The sequence below is a fragment of the Channa argus genome, chromosome 14 (assembly GCF_033026475.1).
Source record: "Channa argus isolate prfri chromosome 14, Channa argus male v1.0, whole genome shotgun sequence".
NCBI classification, from domain to species: Eukaryota; Metazoa; Chordata; class Actinopteri; order Anabantiformes; family Channidae; genus Channa; species Channa argus.
This window is the reverse complement of record NC_090210.1, coordinates 1,247,164-1,264,168: the sequence shown is the minus strand read 5'-3', so window position 1 is coordinate 1,264,168 and position 17,005 is coordinate 1,247,164. Positions and strand designations below refer to the sequence as shown.

The 17,005-nt window shown below is 38.4% G+C and overlaps 1 protein-coding gene across 1 annotated transcript; it reads right to left on the bottom strand.

The window, feature by feature from the left end:
* Window positions 1-2,017: 2,017 nt before the first annotated feature.
* On the bottom strand, window positions 2,018-16,740 carry npc1 (Niemann-Pick disease, type C1). Its single transcript, XM_067529338.1, has 25 exons — window positions 16,571-16,740; window positions 14,620-14,748; window positions 14,362-14,468; window positions 13,933-14,078; window positions 13,474-13,641; window positions 13,074-13,323; window positions 12,805-12,887; window positions 12,280-12,650; window positions 11,875-12,101; window positions 11,499-11,599; window positions 9,615-9,717; window positions 9,340-9,529; window positions 8,996-9,178; window positions 8,689-8,803; window positions 8,368-8,495; window positions 7,981-8,115; window positions 7,707-7,796; window positions 7,265-7,455; window positions 6,904-7,019; window positions 6,146-6,275; window positions 5,756-5,941; window positions 5,146-5,377; window positions 4,084-4,197; window positions 3,733-3,895; window positions 2,018-3,650 (listed from the first exon to the last, which is right to left on the bottom strand). Exons 1-25 carry the CDS (start codon window positions 16,646-16,648, stop codon window positions 3,568-3,570), a joined length of 3,819 nt encoding a protein of 1,272 aa, XP_067385439.1. The 5' UTR covers window positions 16,649-16,740; the 3' UTR covers window positions 2,018-3,567.
* Between the last annotated feature and the right edge of the window lie 265 nt (window positions 16,741-17,005).

The following is a 17,005-nucleotide window of genomic DNA, read 5'->3' as shown; positions in this document are numbered from 1 at the left end:
CGTATTTCATCACTGGCTGCAATGCTGTGTTTTTCCCAGCGCTGTCCTGTGGTCAGGAGGGGAAAAGCACAGCAGGTGACCCTAAAAATCTGATCCTTACTTCATGTTTGATAAGGCTACCTATCCCTTTCATTCCGCCCCAAGAGTCAATTTTAGACAACCGAACCCACTGTAACAGAAAGCCAGTGACGCAGAGCAGGACATCGACGCTTCTTACACACAGACCAACATTTCAAGTGATAGTTGTTGTGGAGGCCCCGCAGTGTCCATTCAAGGACAACAGGTCGGGGGCAGCTGGGGTTGACACATGGGCAAGTGTAGATAACACTAGGTCTGAATAGAATAAAAAGCAGATGTGATGATAAAACTATTGATGAGGCTGTAGTGATAGGAGCAACTGCTTCTTGCACTTGTTTCATTTAATAACTTAATAAATGTTGTTAGAACCTGAGTAGTTTGTGTAAAGTTATAAGTAATATTCCTATTAGAAATTTAAAGGGGTACGTCAAAGAATGTAAATGGTCTGCACTTATATAGCGCTTTTCTACCTATTGGCACTCAAAGCACTTTACACTGCTTCTTATTCACCCATTCACACTCACAATCACACACCGATGGGGGGAGCTGCTATGCAGCTGGCCAACACTCACCGGGAGCAACTAAGTTGGGGTTCAGTGTCTTGCTCAAGGACACTTCGACATGTGACCAGAGGAGCCGGGGATTGAACCAACAACTGTGAGATTGGTGGACAACCGCTCTACCTTCCTGCGCCACAGTCACCCACAAATGTGATGTAGGATTTTCTAAAATAGCAAATTTTCCTCTTTTTGAACTCTGGAATCACACTTGAATAACAATTTGCAGGACACATTGTTAAATTCAACAACATAAGTAGAACTCATGAGCTGTAAAAGTTGTCAGTCTTGTTCTCTAAGAAATAAATACTTTCCAGGGACTGATATTCCAGGCAGACTGTGTTTCAGGCAACAGACATTTACTTTAGCTGGAGGGAAGAGGTAACTGGCCCTCTGCCCATCAGAACAAATTATATGGTTTACAAAAAAAAAACCTCAAGTGTAACTGTGTGAATATTACACCATGTTCTGTATTTTCGCACACAATTTTAGCGTGTGTACTATTACTAGAGCTATGTACCACATGAATGACAAGAAGGAAGCTAAACTGAACACATTTTTACATTCCAAGAACCATTAAGAAATCTCTCATAAAATAGTACAAAATGGTAGAGCTGTTAAATTAATCGTTGACTTTTAGGATTTTAGTCGGAAATATGGGATTTCTTAAGGTATGTTAGTGAAGAATATCATTTAAAGTTTTTCCATACACTATACTGTGTGTGTGTGTGTGTGTGTGTGTGTGTGTGTGTGTGTGTGTGTGTGTGTGTCTGTCTCTCTCTTAACACCTAGAACAGGACAGTGTAGAGTTGAGCCTTGCACATGTTATATAACATGACTCTTGCTACCTGCAGATACTGTCATGCAGACGGCACAGCCGACCTGCAGGGGAAATTAATATTTTAACCGCCTGAGCCAGATTCAAAGAACATTCTCCACATTCACAGGGCAGCAGACAAATAATTTATGAGCTGGAGGTTTGTCTGACAAGAGGGCAGGACAGATAGTCACAACAACTCATGCTGGGAGGAAATACAAAGCCCTGGGTTTGGCAGAGACCCTCAAATTGGATGCGAGTTACTGAAGGCCTTTAACATTCTGATGTAAATATCCAAAACCTGCAGATTCAAGAGGTTAAATTATCCACTACATTCAGATGCTTGTTTATATGTTCTATTATTTTGGCATTGTGAGTCTTCGCATAATGCAGAACCTTTACTCATACTGTAAGCATTGCAAGTTTGCTTGACAATTAGGTCACGCCCCACTACATTAGTGAGAGTATGATGCAGACAGAGCTACATGAAGAAATTCAGGCGCCACACTGTGGTCACTGAGTGCTACAGCAGCAGCCCTAAACACCAACAAAGAGGAGGCTCCACTGCATGTGTTCTGACAACTTTTTAATAGGTGTTAAAATTGTTAAAAACTCAAGTATCCCAATGCTTGGTTAGTTGTTTTTTCCCCCGCAAAGATAGTTTTCAGTATCAGTGATGACTTATACATATCAATGCACAGCACTGTTATGACCGAACGTCTTCCTACTTTGCTTCAGTCAAACATTTTTAACTGACTCTTTCTTTAATACAGTTCTGTGTTACATTCCAAGAAAATAATTGAGACCCAAGAAACTTCTTTTGGCCAATGTGCTTGCAAGTTCATCAGTACAAGGCATCACTGTTATTTTTTTATGTTAACAAAACAACTAACTGTGCAGAAATGAAAAACCTGTCGCACTCTAACCAAAATACAAATAGAACGTAGTCCTTTGTGCATGTTAATTAGAAAAACATAAAGCTGTGTCTCTTGACCTCTTAAAGCAAAGAGGTTTTGTTCAGTAACTCCAAAGTGTCTCATTTACACTTTAATTTACAACCGTTATTTGAACATTACAGGAGCCTTTGTACCTGGCACAAACATGCATCTTGATTAATGAAAAACAGAGCTTTTTGTTATGACCATTTATCTAAAGCAGCCAACACGAATGAACAATCTAGTGATGCAAAAACTTCAAAAGTTTATATTAACAAATTCTCCAGTTAAATTGGCCCCTGATAATGTAAGTTTGGTAAGAACCATACAATAGCCGGTTCAGCCTGTAAGCTTTTGTGTTGTCTTTGTATAGTGATCTGATAATTAAATAAAATGATGATTATGTGTCAGCTTTGATGCCATTTATAACCACATCCATCCTAGGTTGCCTTGTTTATACCTAAAGGGAAAAAAGGGACTACAATACCTGCACTGTTCAACAGAGATGTATTCACACCCAAAAACCCTTTAAGCTGGATGTCAGTACTAAAACCTCAAAAAACATTGTTTTATTTCAGATCTAGTGTGCTGGAGTCAAAATATTACCATTCCCTTATTTACAAGGTACGACTAGCTGACCAACGTAACGATAAATAGACCCAGGTAGGATTCATGTAAATGCCAGGTATAAGGGCCTAAGATATAACGATGGTTATCTGTTACCTTCAGTGTGTAAAACCGTGAAAAAAAAAAAATTTAATGGCCAGTTTTAGCCTTTTAAATTCTCCTAAATCAAAACAACTCATAGCATATGGACCTGGCTGAGAGTTTGTCTGTAAGCTGATGTTGGACGTGTGTCTTTCTTACTTCGACATCTTACTCCCCAAGGGTGGCTTTCTGTTCCACGCTGTGCTGTTCATGCTTCAAATACTAAAGTTTAGCTTATCCTGTACTGTGAGGAGGAATGGTAGGGATCCAAAGTCTTCTGCAAAAATCAGTATGTACATACCTGAACAAGGCCACCAGCACACTTGTTCCTATTAAATTCCTGAGTTACATCTCTGCATATTAGTGGCAATGATCATGCCTGTGTCAGTAACCACAGAAATAGCCTGCACCCAAACTAACACTAACAGTCCCTCTTTGAAATAATCCATTGTTCATTCTCCTGAACAGCCTGCTAGTAGTTCAGGAGACGCTCCTTTTCGGTACCAACGTAGCGTTGATTAGCAGCAAAGACCTTTGCTTTATTGACTGAAGGCCCTGTAAAGAGAGAACATATTTCATTCAGCACTACATTTTGTATGACCAATGTACTGCAATTTAAATGTGTGGCATAACTGACCTAGATAGCTAAGCAGTACAGGAAGGAAGATGAGGCCATGTGCTGCCCCCAGAAGGACGATGGCCAAGTACATCCTGAAGTAAAAAACCTGGAAGATCTGCGACTTGGAAAGCGCCAGAATTAAAATACCTCCAAACTTCGTTAATGTGATTCCACTGAACACCTGAAAAGAATGAACAATGTCACATCATCACTGAGCCAAAGTGATTTTATGTCTTTAAAAAAAATTTATTAATTAAAAACAAAAAGGTCCATGCAAGGCTTTTCATACATATCCACATTTTTCTTATTGCTTCTATTACAAATAAAATAAAACAAGGCTTCCTTGGTAATGGACAACACAAGACTTACAGAGCTGCCCATATGAGCCAGGGCCTCTTCAGCACGCTGCACTCTGTCCTTTTTCACACTGATGGAAAAAGCTCTCACAATATGACTGCAGAACTCCACCGAGATACCACAACTCTGCAACAGAGGACAGGAAACCAGTCACCACCAGAGACACGGAAATGCAGTTTACCTTTGCAGTTTTATGCTAAATATCCATGTGTAAGTTTATAGGGAAAAAAATGATCAATTCCAGGTAGTTTGCTTTATTTACCAACATAATGGCTGACATCCAGGGCAATGGGGACATAGAACAAAGTCCCTTGGGATAAGGAAAGCAAGGGGTCTGATGACCAGACAGAATGTAAACACAGCCCCAGTTTAAAATGCTTAATCTATGACTCCAATGCAAACAACTCAAAAGACCTACACAGAATTAACACTGGGGAGCACTACAACAGACATGTACCCACAATCCCAATCAGTTAAGAGATAAAAAATTTTTTTTCAAAATTAATAAATGTATAAATGAACCTCTAACCCAAAGGCAAATAACAGAAGTGGCTAAAAGGTGCTGAAGTGCAAACTGAGATTAAATTACATATGTCAATTGCACTAAACAGCATGCAAATCTACAGATGCAAGCACAGCTTTGTAAAATCTAATGTGGGATAAAATGTACATTTGCATAATTTGGGTTATTTAAGAATTTTCCACTGCATTAGAAAAGGGCCGAATAATTTGCTTTAGCAAAAACAACTTTTAAATAGTTACATAAATGGTAAAAAGGAGATTTTCATATATAATATATTTCATATTATAATGCGTTTATTTGCCAGCTCATGTTGTGTGAATTACCAGACAGTTCTAGTGACGCTTAGGACCTATTGACACTTTTTGGATCTTTATTCTTGACTACACAGTACTATGCAATTTGTTGATGATTACCACTGTTTTTTCCCTGTTTTCTAAAATGTTCTTACAAATTGTAGTTGTGATTTTTGTTAGTCTACTGCATCACCAGTTCTAAATAAGTTTAGATAAGTTGCCCAAAACTAAAATGTTGTGTGTCATGTTGTCTCTTACCATGACTAAGTTGACGAGGGATACTGCATTGAGACTGATGTTCCACAGCCACATAACGCCGAACATGTTGATCAGGATCATAGCGATGGTAACGGTGACAAGCACAGCTGACCACAGCTCAAAGCCCAGCAACACTGTCGTCACCACAAATATAGCAGCTAGTGACACGCTTAAGTTTAGAGCGGTGTCATATGCAATTGTGAGATACTGCTCATAAAACACATAGAAGATGCTGTAAAGTAAAAAAACAAAAACATATTAGTAAATGAATAAGAAAATTGCTCACTGTTGCTCATCTATTTATATAGCAAGACATTTATGTTTTTAAGAGCAAAATTATCTGCTACCTTATATAGGGATGCATTCAAGTAGAAACGCGTGAGTTGACTTATTTTATTGTATTTGCATCTCCAATATTATTATTTACTGAATGGTGGCTTCAAAAGGATAATGGTTTTCTTTACTGTGTGCATTTGTGACCTACTTTAACTCTAATTAAGTTAAAGTTCAATTAAAGTCAAAACAAGCGAGAATTCAGATATAATAACTTTCCAAAACAAAATTAGGATTTATAACTTCTATAGAACCCAAGCAGTGAAACATGACTTGCCTGTAGGAAAAAACCGTGTGGTTCATAGACCGAGTGATGTTGTCAGCTAGATTTCGTGCCATTTTCAGAGCATGTATGAAGTCTTTGGATTCATTTAGGATGGTGTGGTAGGTCATGAAATAAGTTGCCCCAACCTCTGTGTTGTTGGAATACAGGTCAACTGCTGTGGCGTAAGCTGCATGACCGCTGGATGAGAATTAACATAGTGTGAACGAAATAAATTGAAAACTACAAAACAAAACTGATATACTTTAAAATGGCTACTTTTAAACAACAGTTATTTAAAATAAAATTAAAAAAAATAAATCAATCAAAAAAATAATTGAAGTGAAACTGTACAATGGCATGCTCTGTTTTCAATAAAAATATAATTTCACAATATCAAATTACCCTTTTCCACACTTAGGGTTGGGATTGTCTGACAGGAACATGGGTAGAAACTGCATGAAGTCTTTCCCTTCAGGCCTCTGCTTCCCACTGGCAGTCATGGGCCGACAGTGTACACAAGATGCGTTTACCACTAGGAAAAAAAATGTTAGCAGGATATTAATCATTTATCTGATATCTGAGAAATATAGCTTAGCTCTGAGACACAGCCATAAATAAAAAAAAAAACAAATGAATAACAAAGAGTGTCCAAGTTGCATAATAAAACAAAACAAAAAACAAATATAAAATAATGCTTTTTAAACATTTACAAATTGAATGCTAAAGCATCATGGCTATATTTAACATTCAGGCAATTAATACATTTTCCCTGCAAATGAATGCATTTTTTAAAGAAACAACATTTAAGACAATTTGTACTTATGGAATGGTATAATTTAATTTTATCTCCTTTTTATTCATTTACCGCTTTCTCAGGTGAACTGGCTTTTGGGGAAATCACTAAGTGGTATTCAACTGTATGCAAATCCTTATTTAACTGGGGATAATACTGAAAACTTAATGTATTCATTTATCAATTATGATTAGATACGTTTTTTTAAACTTCCTGAATTGGGATTCTTGCTACTAATGGCCGTAAAATGCATTTGTTTCACTGAGCTTTGTGTATGAAGAACTGGATAAAAAGTTGATTTTAAGACTACAGCAGCATGCAACACCAGGGCCATGAGACAAGAATTCAAAGCATGCAGCAAATGTACCAGAAGCGTTGCAGAAGGCCCCAGTGCTGTTGTAGTATCGACAGCAGGTTGACTGAGGCTTCACCCAGTCAAAGTAGTCATCAAGCCAAGAGGAAGGTGTGAAGGCAATGGTTGTGCTGGGCATAAAAGAAAAAGTAAAATAACATCATGTAATGTAAAGCTTGGACACATTTATTTATGACTTTTAACTCATCTGAAGTCTTCAGTTTTTAGGTTGTGGTCCGTAGTCAACACAAAGTGTATGTTTAATGTAATTTAAAATAAAAAAAAAAAACAAATTCTCCAGTTTTATTTTTATAAGAAATTATCGATCGTGTGCAATAAAAGCAGATTGTAGACAGTATTCATAGCTCAGACTTACTAGTTGTTGATGAGTGAGGCTTCATAGACCTGTTGAACCAGGGAGTTGTTGTTGCACCCCACTCCTCCACACACCATATTCTGGCCCTGCGGATTACTGTAGTTGAGACCGTCCTCTACCACAAAGTACACTGGAGCTCCAGTATGGAGATAGTGACTCATGTTCTTAAAGTAGTCCAACAGGTATGAGTCCTGGATGAAGACATAAATTGTCAGAAATAACAGACAGGCAGAAAAATGTCTGCCAAGGATTTTCTACAGTGCATGTTGCATTTAAAAATCTAGTTTTGTGGATTACAGAGAAAAGCAGGAACATGTCATGCAAAACTAAAAATATTGAAATTATAACATTTCTACTTCGTTTTCTGCTCTACTATTTAAAAAGAAAGCTCCGTTTCCACTATCAATCTCTGAATCCAGCTGACAGAAATTACAAAGCTTACATCAGGCATGGACAATTTCTGGTCCAGTCCAATCTCAACCTTATTCACAACAGCAATACTGAAAGAGAGTATTCCAACAAACACTGCCACCTAAAAAAGAAAAGTTGAGAGATTAAAAATGTATAAAAACCAGCAGGGTCAAATTGTGGGCAAAAACAATCCTCGTCTAAGTCTAATTATGAGCTCATCAGAGCAGTACACAAGGAGGGTAGACACTGGTTAAATCTCAGTAGGCAGATGTGCAGGATTGGTAAAATGTCACTGAGGTACTTACTATGATCGGTCGCACCCACTCCTTGAGGATGAAAGGTGCATAGATTTTCTTGAAAAAACAAAAGAGTAAGCCATCTTCCTTTGTTTCCTGACCTTCTGCCAGCTTTACACAACAGATGATATCACATCGATTCCCCTAAAGCAAAAGACAGACAGCAAGGTATTTACTAAACTTAACAGTGTGTAAGTAATGTAAAAAAAAGGAGGCTAAGGCCAAGTTTTACTTCTACCAATGCCTTCACTGGCTAATTACAATTTTGCAAGCAAGCGGCCAGTAAGGAGTTTAATTAGCGATTGCACCAATTGCTAGGATGAAAACACAAGTCACGTATCTGTACAACACAACAGTCCATGACCATCTATGACACTTGTAGGTTATCAGTCTTACCTCTTGTCTTTTGGCGTCCAAGCCGAGCAAGCTGACAAAGCAGCTAATTTGCAACAGGAAATCAATAAAAACAGCCAAGCCAGCAAAAAGAGAGAAAGTTCTCACTGCAGGCATGCTGGACAAGGCTCCTGCAGACGGAAAAAAGTCGATTTTATTAGCACGCGACCTGCCAGTAATCAGTGACACTTTTTTGTGGCAACCACAATCATATCCATAAAGATTTTCAAGTGTATTATCATTGTTTAGAATATGCATCTTATAGTTGCATTTACATTTACTGTGCAAATAAAAAAGGTGTATTAAATAAAGCAGACTCTTTACCCAAAAAGAAGGCCACTGTCTCAGAGATTGAGGAGAGGAACAAGCTGGGGGCTATGTCTCCAAGAATACGACCAATTTGTTGGTGAAGTTCCTCATGAGGGAGCCTCTCATCCCTCTGTTTGAAAAAGGAAATTGGAGAAAAAGTGAGTTTAAAATGTTACTGGCAGCTGAGAGACCTGCATACAATTAGACAAGCCCAAATTTGGTAAAGTAAAAAAATGTCAAGGATAAAATAAATAAGTAATAACAATGATGATCCCCATATCATTAAGCAACATGAGAAATCAGTGGGTTGAAAGGAGGTTACCTGGTATGTCTGCACTATAATAAAGATGTTGTCCACTCCGACAGCCAGTACCAGGAAAGGAATGACCTCAATTACAATAAGGGTGAGGGGGACACCTGCATAGCTTAAGAGTCCCAATGAGGAGGCCACAGAGCTGAGCACAATCAGGATACCGGCTACACCCAGCGAAATCTTAGAGTCAACCTGTAGAGGCCAAAACATAGAAGATTAATCAACATCTTCCTTTTGCTACGGTCTTTTGCGCTCCAGGAAGTGGCAAGAAGTTGTCAAGTGTGTTGTACTGGTTTTGATGAATCACAGCAGCAAGAAAGTGACGTTACGCTGGATTATGTTTAGACTCTTACCAACGCTCTCCTGAAGCTGTGAAATTGACCCAGGGCCAGGGAGATGTAGATGAACATAATGGCATAGCTGATTGCTATTGTGCGGATGTCACTGTTGCTCTCTCTGTCAATTTCATCTTCAATACTCCTCTCTGCACTGAAGGCTATGGTCAGATTGGGGTTGTTGAAGTTCTTCATGAATTTTATGAATCTGAAACACACAAAGAAAACCCCATTAGCAGTCTTATCTGTAGAAGGCATCTCAGTATAATTGTAGAAACAGATTAATATCTCACTCTTTCTCCCATGCCAAAGCTTTTCCCAGCCTGACTGTGTCGTTCAGGTAGTTGTTGAGTGGAAAGGTTATCACAAGAGCAGTGGCATTGTTGTAGTTCGTGTCTGCAGTGTAGAAAAAAACTGCACTGATTAACCACCTTCATGAGATAATTAGAGATAATTAAATAAAGCTTAGATGTAAAGCAGCACAGGTAAAATTCCCCCAGAACACCATGGTTGCCTCTTACACAAACTGTTGATTGCTGTAGTAGCTGTGATGACAACTAGAAAGATAAGAATTTTTTTTTTTGCTAATCCTTGATTTTAAAAACAGCATATTAACAGCAACGGTAACTTGGCTGTTGCAGATAGGCGTTTATATCTGACACTCACGCAGTCTATTGTTATTTTTGTTTTTAAGTAACACCTAATTATATCAGCTTTATTTTACTGCTAACTGTATCATTTGGTAAACAATGTCAGAAATTAGTATACATATAGATCTTTGTTAGATCTTAGCGCTGCATTTGATACCATTGATCACAACATTTTATTACAGAGACTGGAACATGAAAATGGGATTAAAGGAACTGCACTAGGTTGGTTTAAATCTTATCTATCTGATAGATTTGTTCATGTTAATGATGAATCCTCCATGCACACAAAGGTTAGCTATGGAGTTCCACAAGGCTCTGTGTTAGGACCAATACTTTTTACTTTATACACGTCTGCTTTAAGCACCATTATTAGAAAACACTCCATAAACTTCCACTGTTACGCTGATGATACCCAGCTATATTTATCTATGGAACCAGATGAAAATAATCAGTTAATAAAGCTTCAAGCCTACAAGACATAATTGTGGATGTCCCACAATTTTTTTACTTTTAAACTCAGACAGAACTGAACTCATAGTAATTGGGCCCCAAAATCTCAGAGATATGATGTCCAACCATATTACTCTAGATTGCATAAGTCTGGCCTCCAGTACTACTGCAAGGAACCTTGGAGTTATTTTTGATAAGGATTTGTCCTTTAACTCACATATAAAACAAATCTCTAGAACAGCCTTCTTCCACCTACGGAACATTGCCAAAATTAGGAGCATCCTGTCTCTAAGTGATGCAGAAAAACTAGTCCATGCATTTGTTACCTCTAGGTTGGACTACTGTAATTCCCTACTTTCAGGATGCCCCAGTAACTAAAGAGCCTGCAATTAATCCAAAATGCTGCAGCTAGAGTGCTGACTGGAACTGGCAAGAGAGATCATATTTCACCTTCACTAGCTTCTCTCCATTGGCTTCCCATTAAATTTAGAATAGAATTTAAAACCCTGCTTCTTACATATAAAGCTCTGAATGTTCAGGCTCCATCATATATAGAAGACCTCATAGCACCATATCATCCCAGTAGACCACTTCGCTCTCAGAATGCAGGCCTACTTGTGGTTCCCAGAATTTCCAGAATGGGAGGCAGAGCCTTTAGCTATCAAGCTCCTCTCCTGTGGAACCACCTCCCAGTTCAGAGTCGGGAAGCAGACACCCTCTCTACTTTTAAGTCTAGGCCCATTAAAAGAGGATTCTAATCTTCCATTAGAATCTTTTTCTTCCATTAAAAGAGGATTTTTCCTCTCCACTGTTGCCTATGGCTTGCTCCAGGTGGGAATTGTTGGGTTCTCTCTATACATCTTTATAATATTGACTTTATTCTATAAAGTCCCCTGAGATGACTTTGTTGTGAATTGGCGCTATATAAATAAAGTTGAATTGAATATAGTAGAGGTGCACTGTACAGAAGTTCAATGAGCAAAGACAACAGAAGGCTACAAAGAGATTATGCAAGTGCTTTAAATTAAGGACTCTTTTCTATTTCTCTGCTTATACACTACTGTAATTCCATCATACCATCATAACCCCCAAGGGCCAGCCAAGGGAAGACGGGACCACCAAAGGTGCCTAAACAAGGGTCATGGAGGAGACTGGTGTCATTGAGGGATGCTGGTGCACTATAGAAGAAAAAGACAAACATTGTTAAAAACCTGATAGAAAAACAATTATTAGATTAATCTAATCATGAGTATAATTTTCTATGCTGATGACAAGGATACCACATAATAGGTTACAGGATTTATCTGAGTAATATAATGTAGTTAAAGACAACAGCCCAATACGGAAGTACGATTGTTCTTTTTTTAAAACTAGATGGCAATTAACATACAACACTGGGGAAGGGAAAAAAAAAAAAACGGAAATAAAACAGAACCAACGTCAGACAAATCACCTGACACAGTAGAGGAAATGGGTGTAATAGTCAGCATAGACAAAAAAATCATCTCCTATGCTGTGGTCAAGCACAGTGTGGCTGTTCTGGAAGTAGTTGAGGACACTCAGGATTGTACAGTTATCATTGTATGGGGCCAGTGGGGCCAAACAGATGTCCTTAAGTGTGATGTTTTGACCTTCGTATGTGGCTACAAGCCCTTCAATTTCAAGCTGTAGATCCAGCACCTGTTTGGAAAAAAATAAAATAAGAATACGAAACTACAACCAATAAACCACAATTTCATGTGTGCAGCCTCTTTTCACATGCTGCTTCTCAAGTAAAAGTGGCTGCTCAGTATTATGGATGACTTTTCAACCTTATTTATCCATAAAAAAAATTAAAAAAATAAAAATAAAAACACACCTGGTGCAGGATGCTTTTATTAAGTACAGCTCCAAATGGGACAGCTGACCCTCCAAAGTATGGTATGTAGATTGAGGAGCCATTGACTGGAGTGGTTATAATGAGCTGTACAGTTCTAAAGAAAGGTCCAAAATGGCTATCAAAGTAGTTCTTCTCCTGGCGAGCTTGGCTAGTGGGAGATGACCACAGCTCAACAGGGTCAGTGGTGATGGACATGAAGACCAGTCCCCCACAGGAAGCTCCTACCAGTATCAGGCTGCCCATTATAACCAGAAAGGGGTGCCGTACACAGAAGGAACCCCAGCAGCTGAAGACAATCCGCAGTGCATTCTCAAACCGTTCACCGAGTGTTTCACCGCATGAGGTATTTACTAAGAACGCAGAAAGACCGTGAGTTAGTTTTAGTCATGCAGAAATGACAGAATTACCTTGAAATCTGTATTACACCTAAAACGCTATTTAATTAAGTGTATGAGAAATTATAGAACATAAACATTTGAGATTTCAAACCATGCAATATTATACCTTGGTCAGAATTATCACTGTTGAGAGACAGTGGATTTTTACTATCTAGTATGGGGCCATACTCTGACATAATTGTCCTTTTTCTGTAAAGAAAGAAGAAAGAAATGGATAAACGCTAAAACAAAATTCTAATCATAAATAAAAATAATCTATACATTTGTCCCCATTCAGTATACTAACTTCAAGGACTGCATTCAAAAGTTATTTCCTCATAGTTTAACGCATTTGAATTATAGTTTAATGTGTGACATGAACAAAATGTCCTTTACCTGTAACACCAAGCTGCCAGTATAGCTCCAATGAAGATAAGCAGAAAGGCCATGTAAGAGATCCACATGATGAGAATCATGGCATCAATACCTAAAATTTTCCAGGGTGGGGGGAGAGGGGGAGGTACAGGTTTGGGCCCACAGGCTTTTGTGCAGTCCTGACAAGAACACGAACCAGATCCATCCATCAAGACCTCGGTGCAGTTGTATGTCCTGTTGTTCATGGGAGTGTAACCAGAAACAGGGACATCTAGAGTGAAGAAACAGCATTTCAAAAGATGATAGATTAACCATCCATCCAAAGAGTAACTAATATATTAGACACTAAAACATTTCAACAACTTATTTTGCTTGCACAAAGAAAGCGTTTGGGATTGTAAATATAAAAGCATTGAGTTACCTGAGAAAATTGGGACTATTGAGAAAGGAGTCTGTCCATTGTCAATATTGAACATGTACTGAATCCAGTTAGTAGCATTGCAGTCTTTGGCATCCTTGCCACACAGCAGCGATAACGCTTTCACGTTGGTAGATGGTGCCTGGACATCCTGACAGGCATTGTACATGGCTGAAAAAGTCAATTTAGATTGTAATACATCATAACATAAGAAAGATTAAACTGCTCATCTCCTGTTTTGTATGACAAAAAAAACAGTTATGACTTTGAGTCACCAACAGGATTTCACAACTCAGAGCATGATATTTGTGTTTAAATAGGGGAAGGATGGAGTCTCCTGAGAACATCTGAAGATTTTTAAAGACACTTTTTTCTTTAAAATTAACCAGGATGCAATGAATATAAAAATCACGGTAAAGTTGTTTTTTTTGTATCCAAGGCTGCTTCCAGCTGTGAACTCACCATTAGCAAATGTATTTCCAATATAGTACTGCACTTCCACTACATTAGTGGCATTGATCTGGGTGGCATTCATGAACTGACTCTGGTGGGGGCTGCATGTCAGCTCACAGAAGAGGTTCATCAGATTGAAGAAACAGGCAGGACAGCTGTACACAGATGCAGTGAGTTTCAGAAGGAAGAATTAGGTATATTGCATAGCTTCCAAAACAATAAACCAAGTTAAAATTTAAATGTGTCAGCTGCAAGAACAAAAACAAGGTAACAATAAATGTGGTCATGGGACCATGAGCTAGTCTGTCTGTAACTTGCTATTCAGAGCATGCAAAACTAAGGCATAAAAGTTGGGACAAGACATGCGACAACTCAGCAGCACATATTCTTTTGGTCCTAATGTGCTTCATTAGATAACGTGATATCTGCAGTGCATACCGAGACAGGAACTGAAACGGCAGCTGCAGACTCCCTTTGAGAGTGCGCAACTGGTCAACATTACAGCAAAGACTTTGATTTCCATAGTCAAATCCTGGACAAAGTTCCTGCATGCAAACACAAAAGGCATAACATTATTTTGATGTGTTTTTACGATATTATTTTACTGTGCAAAAAAAACAGAAGGACATTACAGAAAGTTGTTTTGAGCATCAAATGTCAACAGTAATAGGACAAAAAGCATGAAAAGACATTTACCATGAGAAGTTCATAACCCTCTGACTGTAGCGGGATGGGAGAACCAGTGTAGTTGCAGTTGTACTTTTTTCCGGGCACTTTTTCAGACTCACCACACTCACCGTACCACACACAGTGATCGGCCTCAACCTAATAGTATGACAGTGAAAGTACAATGATCATGTGTTCACAGTGAAATCAGTTTTGGGCTTCACATTACACTAAACTAATATGCATACAGTGTTTCTATTTTTATCTGTACAGTCTGAATGAACTATTTTTACCTAGTGAGGATGAGGAAACGTTTGCCATCAAATGGTGACCCCACACCTCAGAGTTCCTCCATAGGCTACAGCAGACAATGTGTCTAAAGCTGAACTTCTGGCATTTTAATCTGAGGTTTTACATTTGTCAGGCTAAACTTCTGGTCATGCTTCATTTCCCCTCTTTCTAGTATCTCGTGCTTTGTGTCTGAAAATAAATTTCACTTCTGCAAAAGCTCTGCCCTCCAAAACTGCATTTCAAGAGTAAGCTTTTTTTAAAAGGAACACAGCCCTTAGTCATACAAAAAAAAAGTGTGCTCACATTTCTATAGCAACGTAACAGACCATTACAATTAAGTTCAATTTAAGCACATTTATTTTAAATATGCTAACATCCCGGATAAAAGTTATGTACTATAATAAATGTCTGTATTGACTATTGCCAATGTTTAAAAACCTTTAAATAGATTTCATTACCATTTCCACTCTGCAGTCAGTTAATTGTTATCACAGTTCTAACATGTGCTTTAGTGTGGTGGCTTAGACAAGCTACAGTAAATCAAGTGAATCTATAGTTGGTCTCCAACTAGCAATATTTTTACTCATCCTAACAAGGATGCTGATATGTTGACACTAATAATCAGAGTTGCTTTATCATAGTTCCAAAGTTATGTTATGCACTGTAGTAGACCCAATTATCCTATGAAATGCATACAAATCAAATCAAATAGATGATTATTCTAAGGACAGAAAAAGTCATATTGTGTACAGACTGTAAAACCTCTAACGTAATTTTGTGTTGTATTTTTTATCTAGGGCTATGTAAATAAAATAAAAATGTATTTCACAGAGCGGTGGCAAGTGTATCATAGTTTGGAACAACAACACAAAAAATAAAGTCACCTAATGACTAGACCACAACAGGACGATGTAAACTGCCAACATATCGAAGTTTTCCAACCGTTTAATGTGAATAATTTTGTAGCAATCACTAACAGGGCACGTCCAGATTTCATGGTCCTTTCGATTTGAATTTGTATGTGCCCACTTTTTTTGTGTTTGTATTCTTCAATAGGTCTGTTTATAAAAGCAGCTTCTGACTTTCATCAATATATTCGGTCCTAGAACATGAATACTTTGGCATAAAATAAGAGATTACATCCATATACTGTAATAGCTAAATTATCTATGATAGCTATGTGTTTTCACTCTAGTGAGCCGGTTAAACTTAACCAGCTAAAGTTGTAGCTCGGGGAAGCCAAACCATCACCTGGACCATCTGTTTTACTGACCTACTTAAAATGGCTGAAAAATCATCACCGTTTCTGTGCATGACGTGGCAAAAAGTAACTTATTTCGACAGCAGCATTCAGAGCAAGACAAACCTGTAACGTTACAGCTGTCTGTCAAATGCCAAAGCTAACAAACGCCTTCTGTTGTTCATCGCGGGTTGCCGCTAGCATTGTTACCAGGCTGGGGATTGTTCAGCTAGCAGTAACGTTTGCTATCGGTTTCGGCCTCGGAGTGAACAATTAAAGACTAAATCTATATTTGCCCTGGATAAAGAGTGTGTTCTCTAAAATGCTGAACTAACCCGACTCTTAGTTTCGCTAGCGCCCGCAAATAAACATCACAATAGCAGAGCGAAGCCTTTTAGCGAGCTGAGTCATGTTTTAATCACAAGAGCAGAGGAGTGAAGTTAATCTTACCCATTGAAAATATCCTTGTGACAGTAATATAATGCTGAAAAGTACACATAGAAGGTTTCTTCCTGGTGGGAAACTCATGTCTCCTGCTGAAACGATTAAATCAAACTGACAGCGAAGGCAAAGTTTCGCATTTCTTGTTGACGGTTCTTCTTCCTCGGATGATTTGTTCAGGGCGTAGAGCAGCTATTGCCTCAGTGTCGCCACCAAGTGGCGCGTAATAAAAACACTGCACCGAAACCAAACAAGGTCAGAGATCATCTAGGCCAAAGCCCCAGTTTGAAGTGTTGTGTAAAATAAGAGAGCTTATTAAAACATACATCTTAAATATTGTTAGCCTGCCTGTTCTTATCCCAAGCTCAGCATGGAATAAATGTCCTCTGGGAGGAGGTTTCGGCCATCAAGCTGTAATATAAACAGTGTGAAAAAAAGCACATT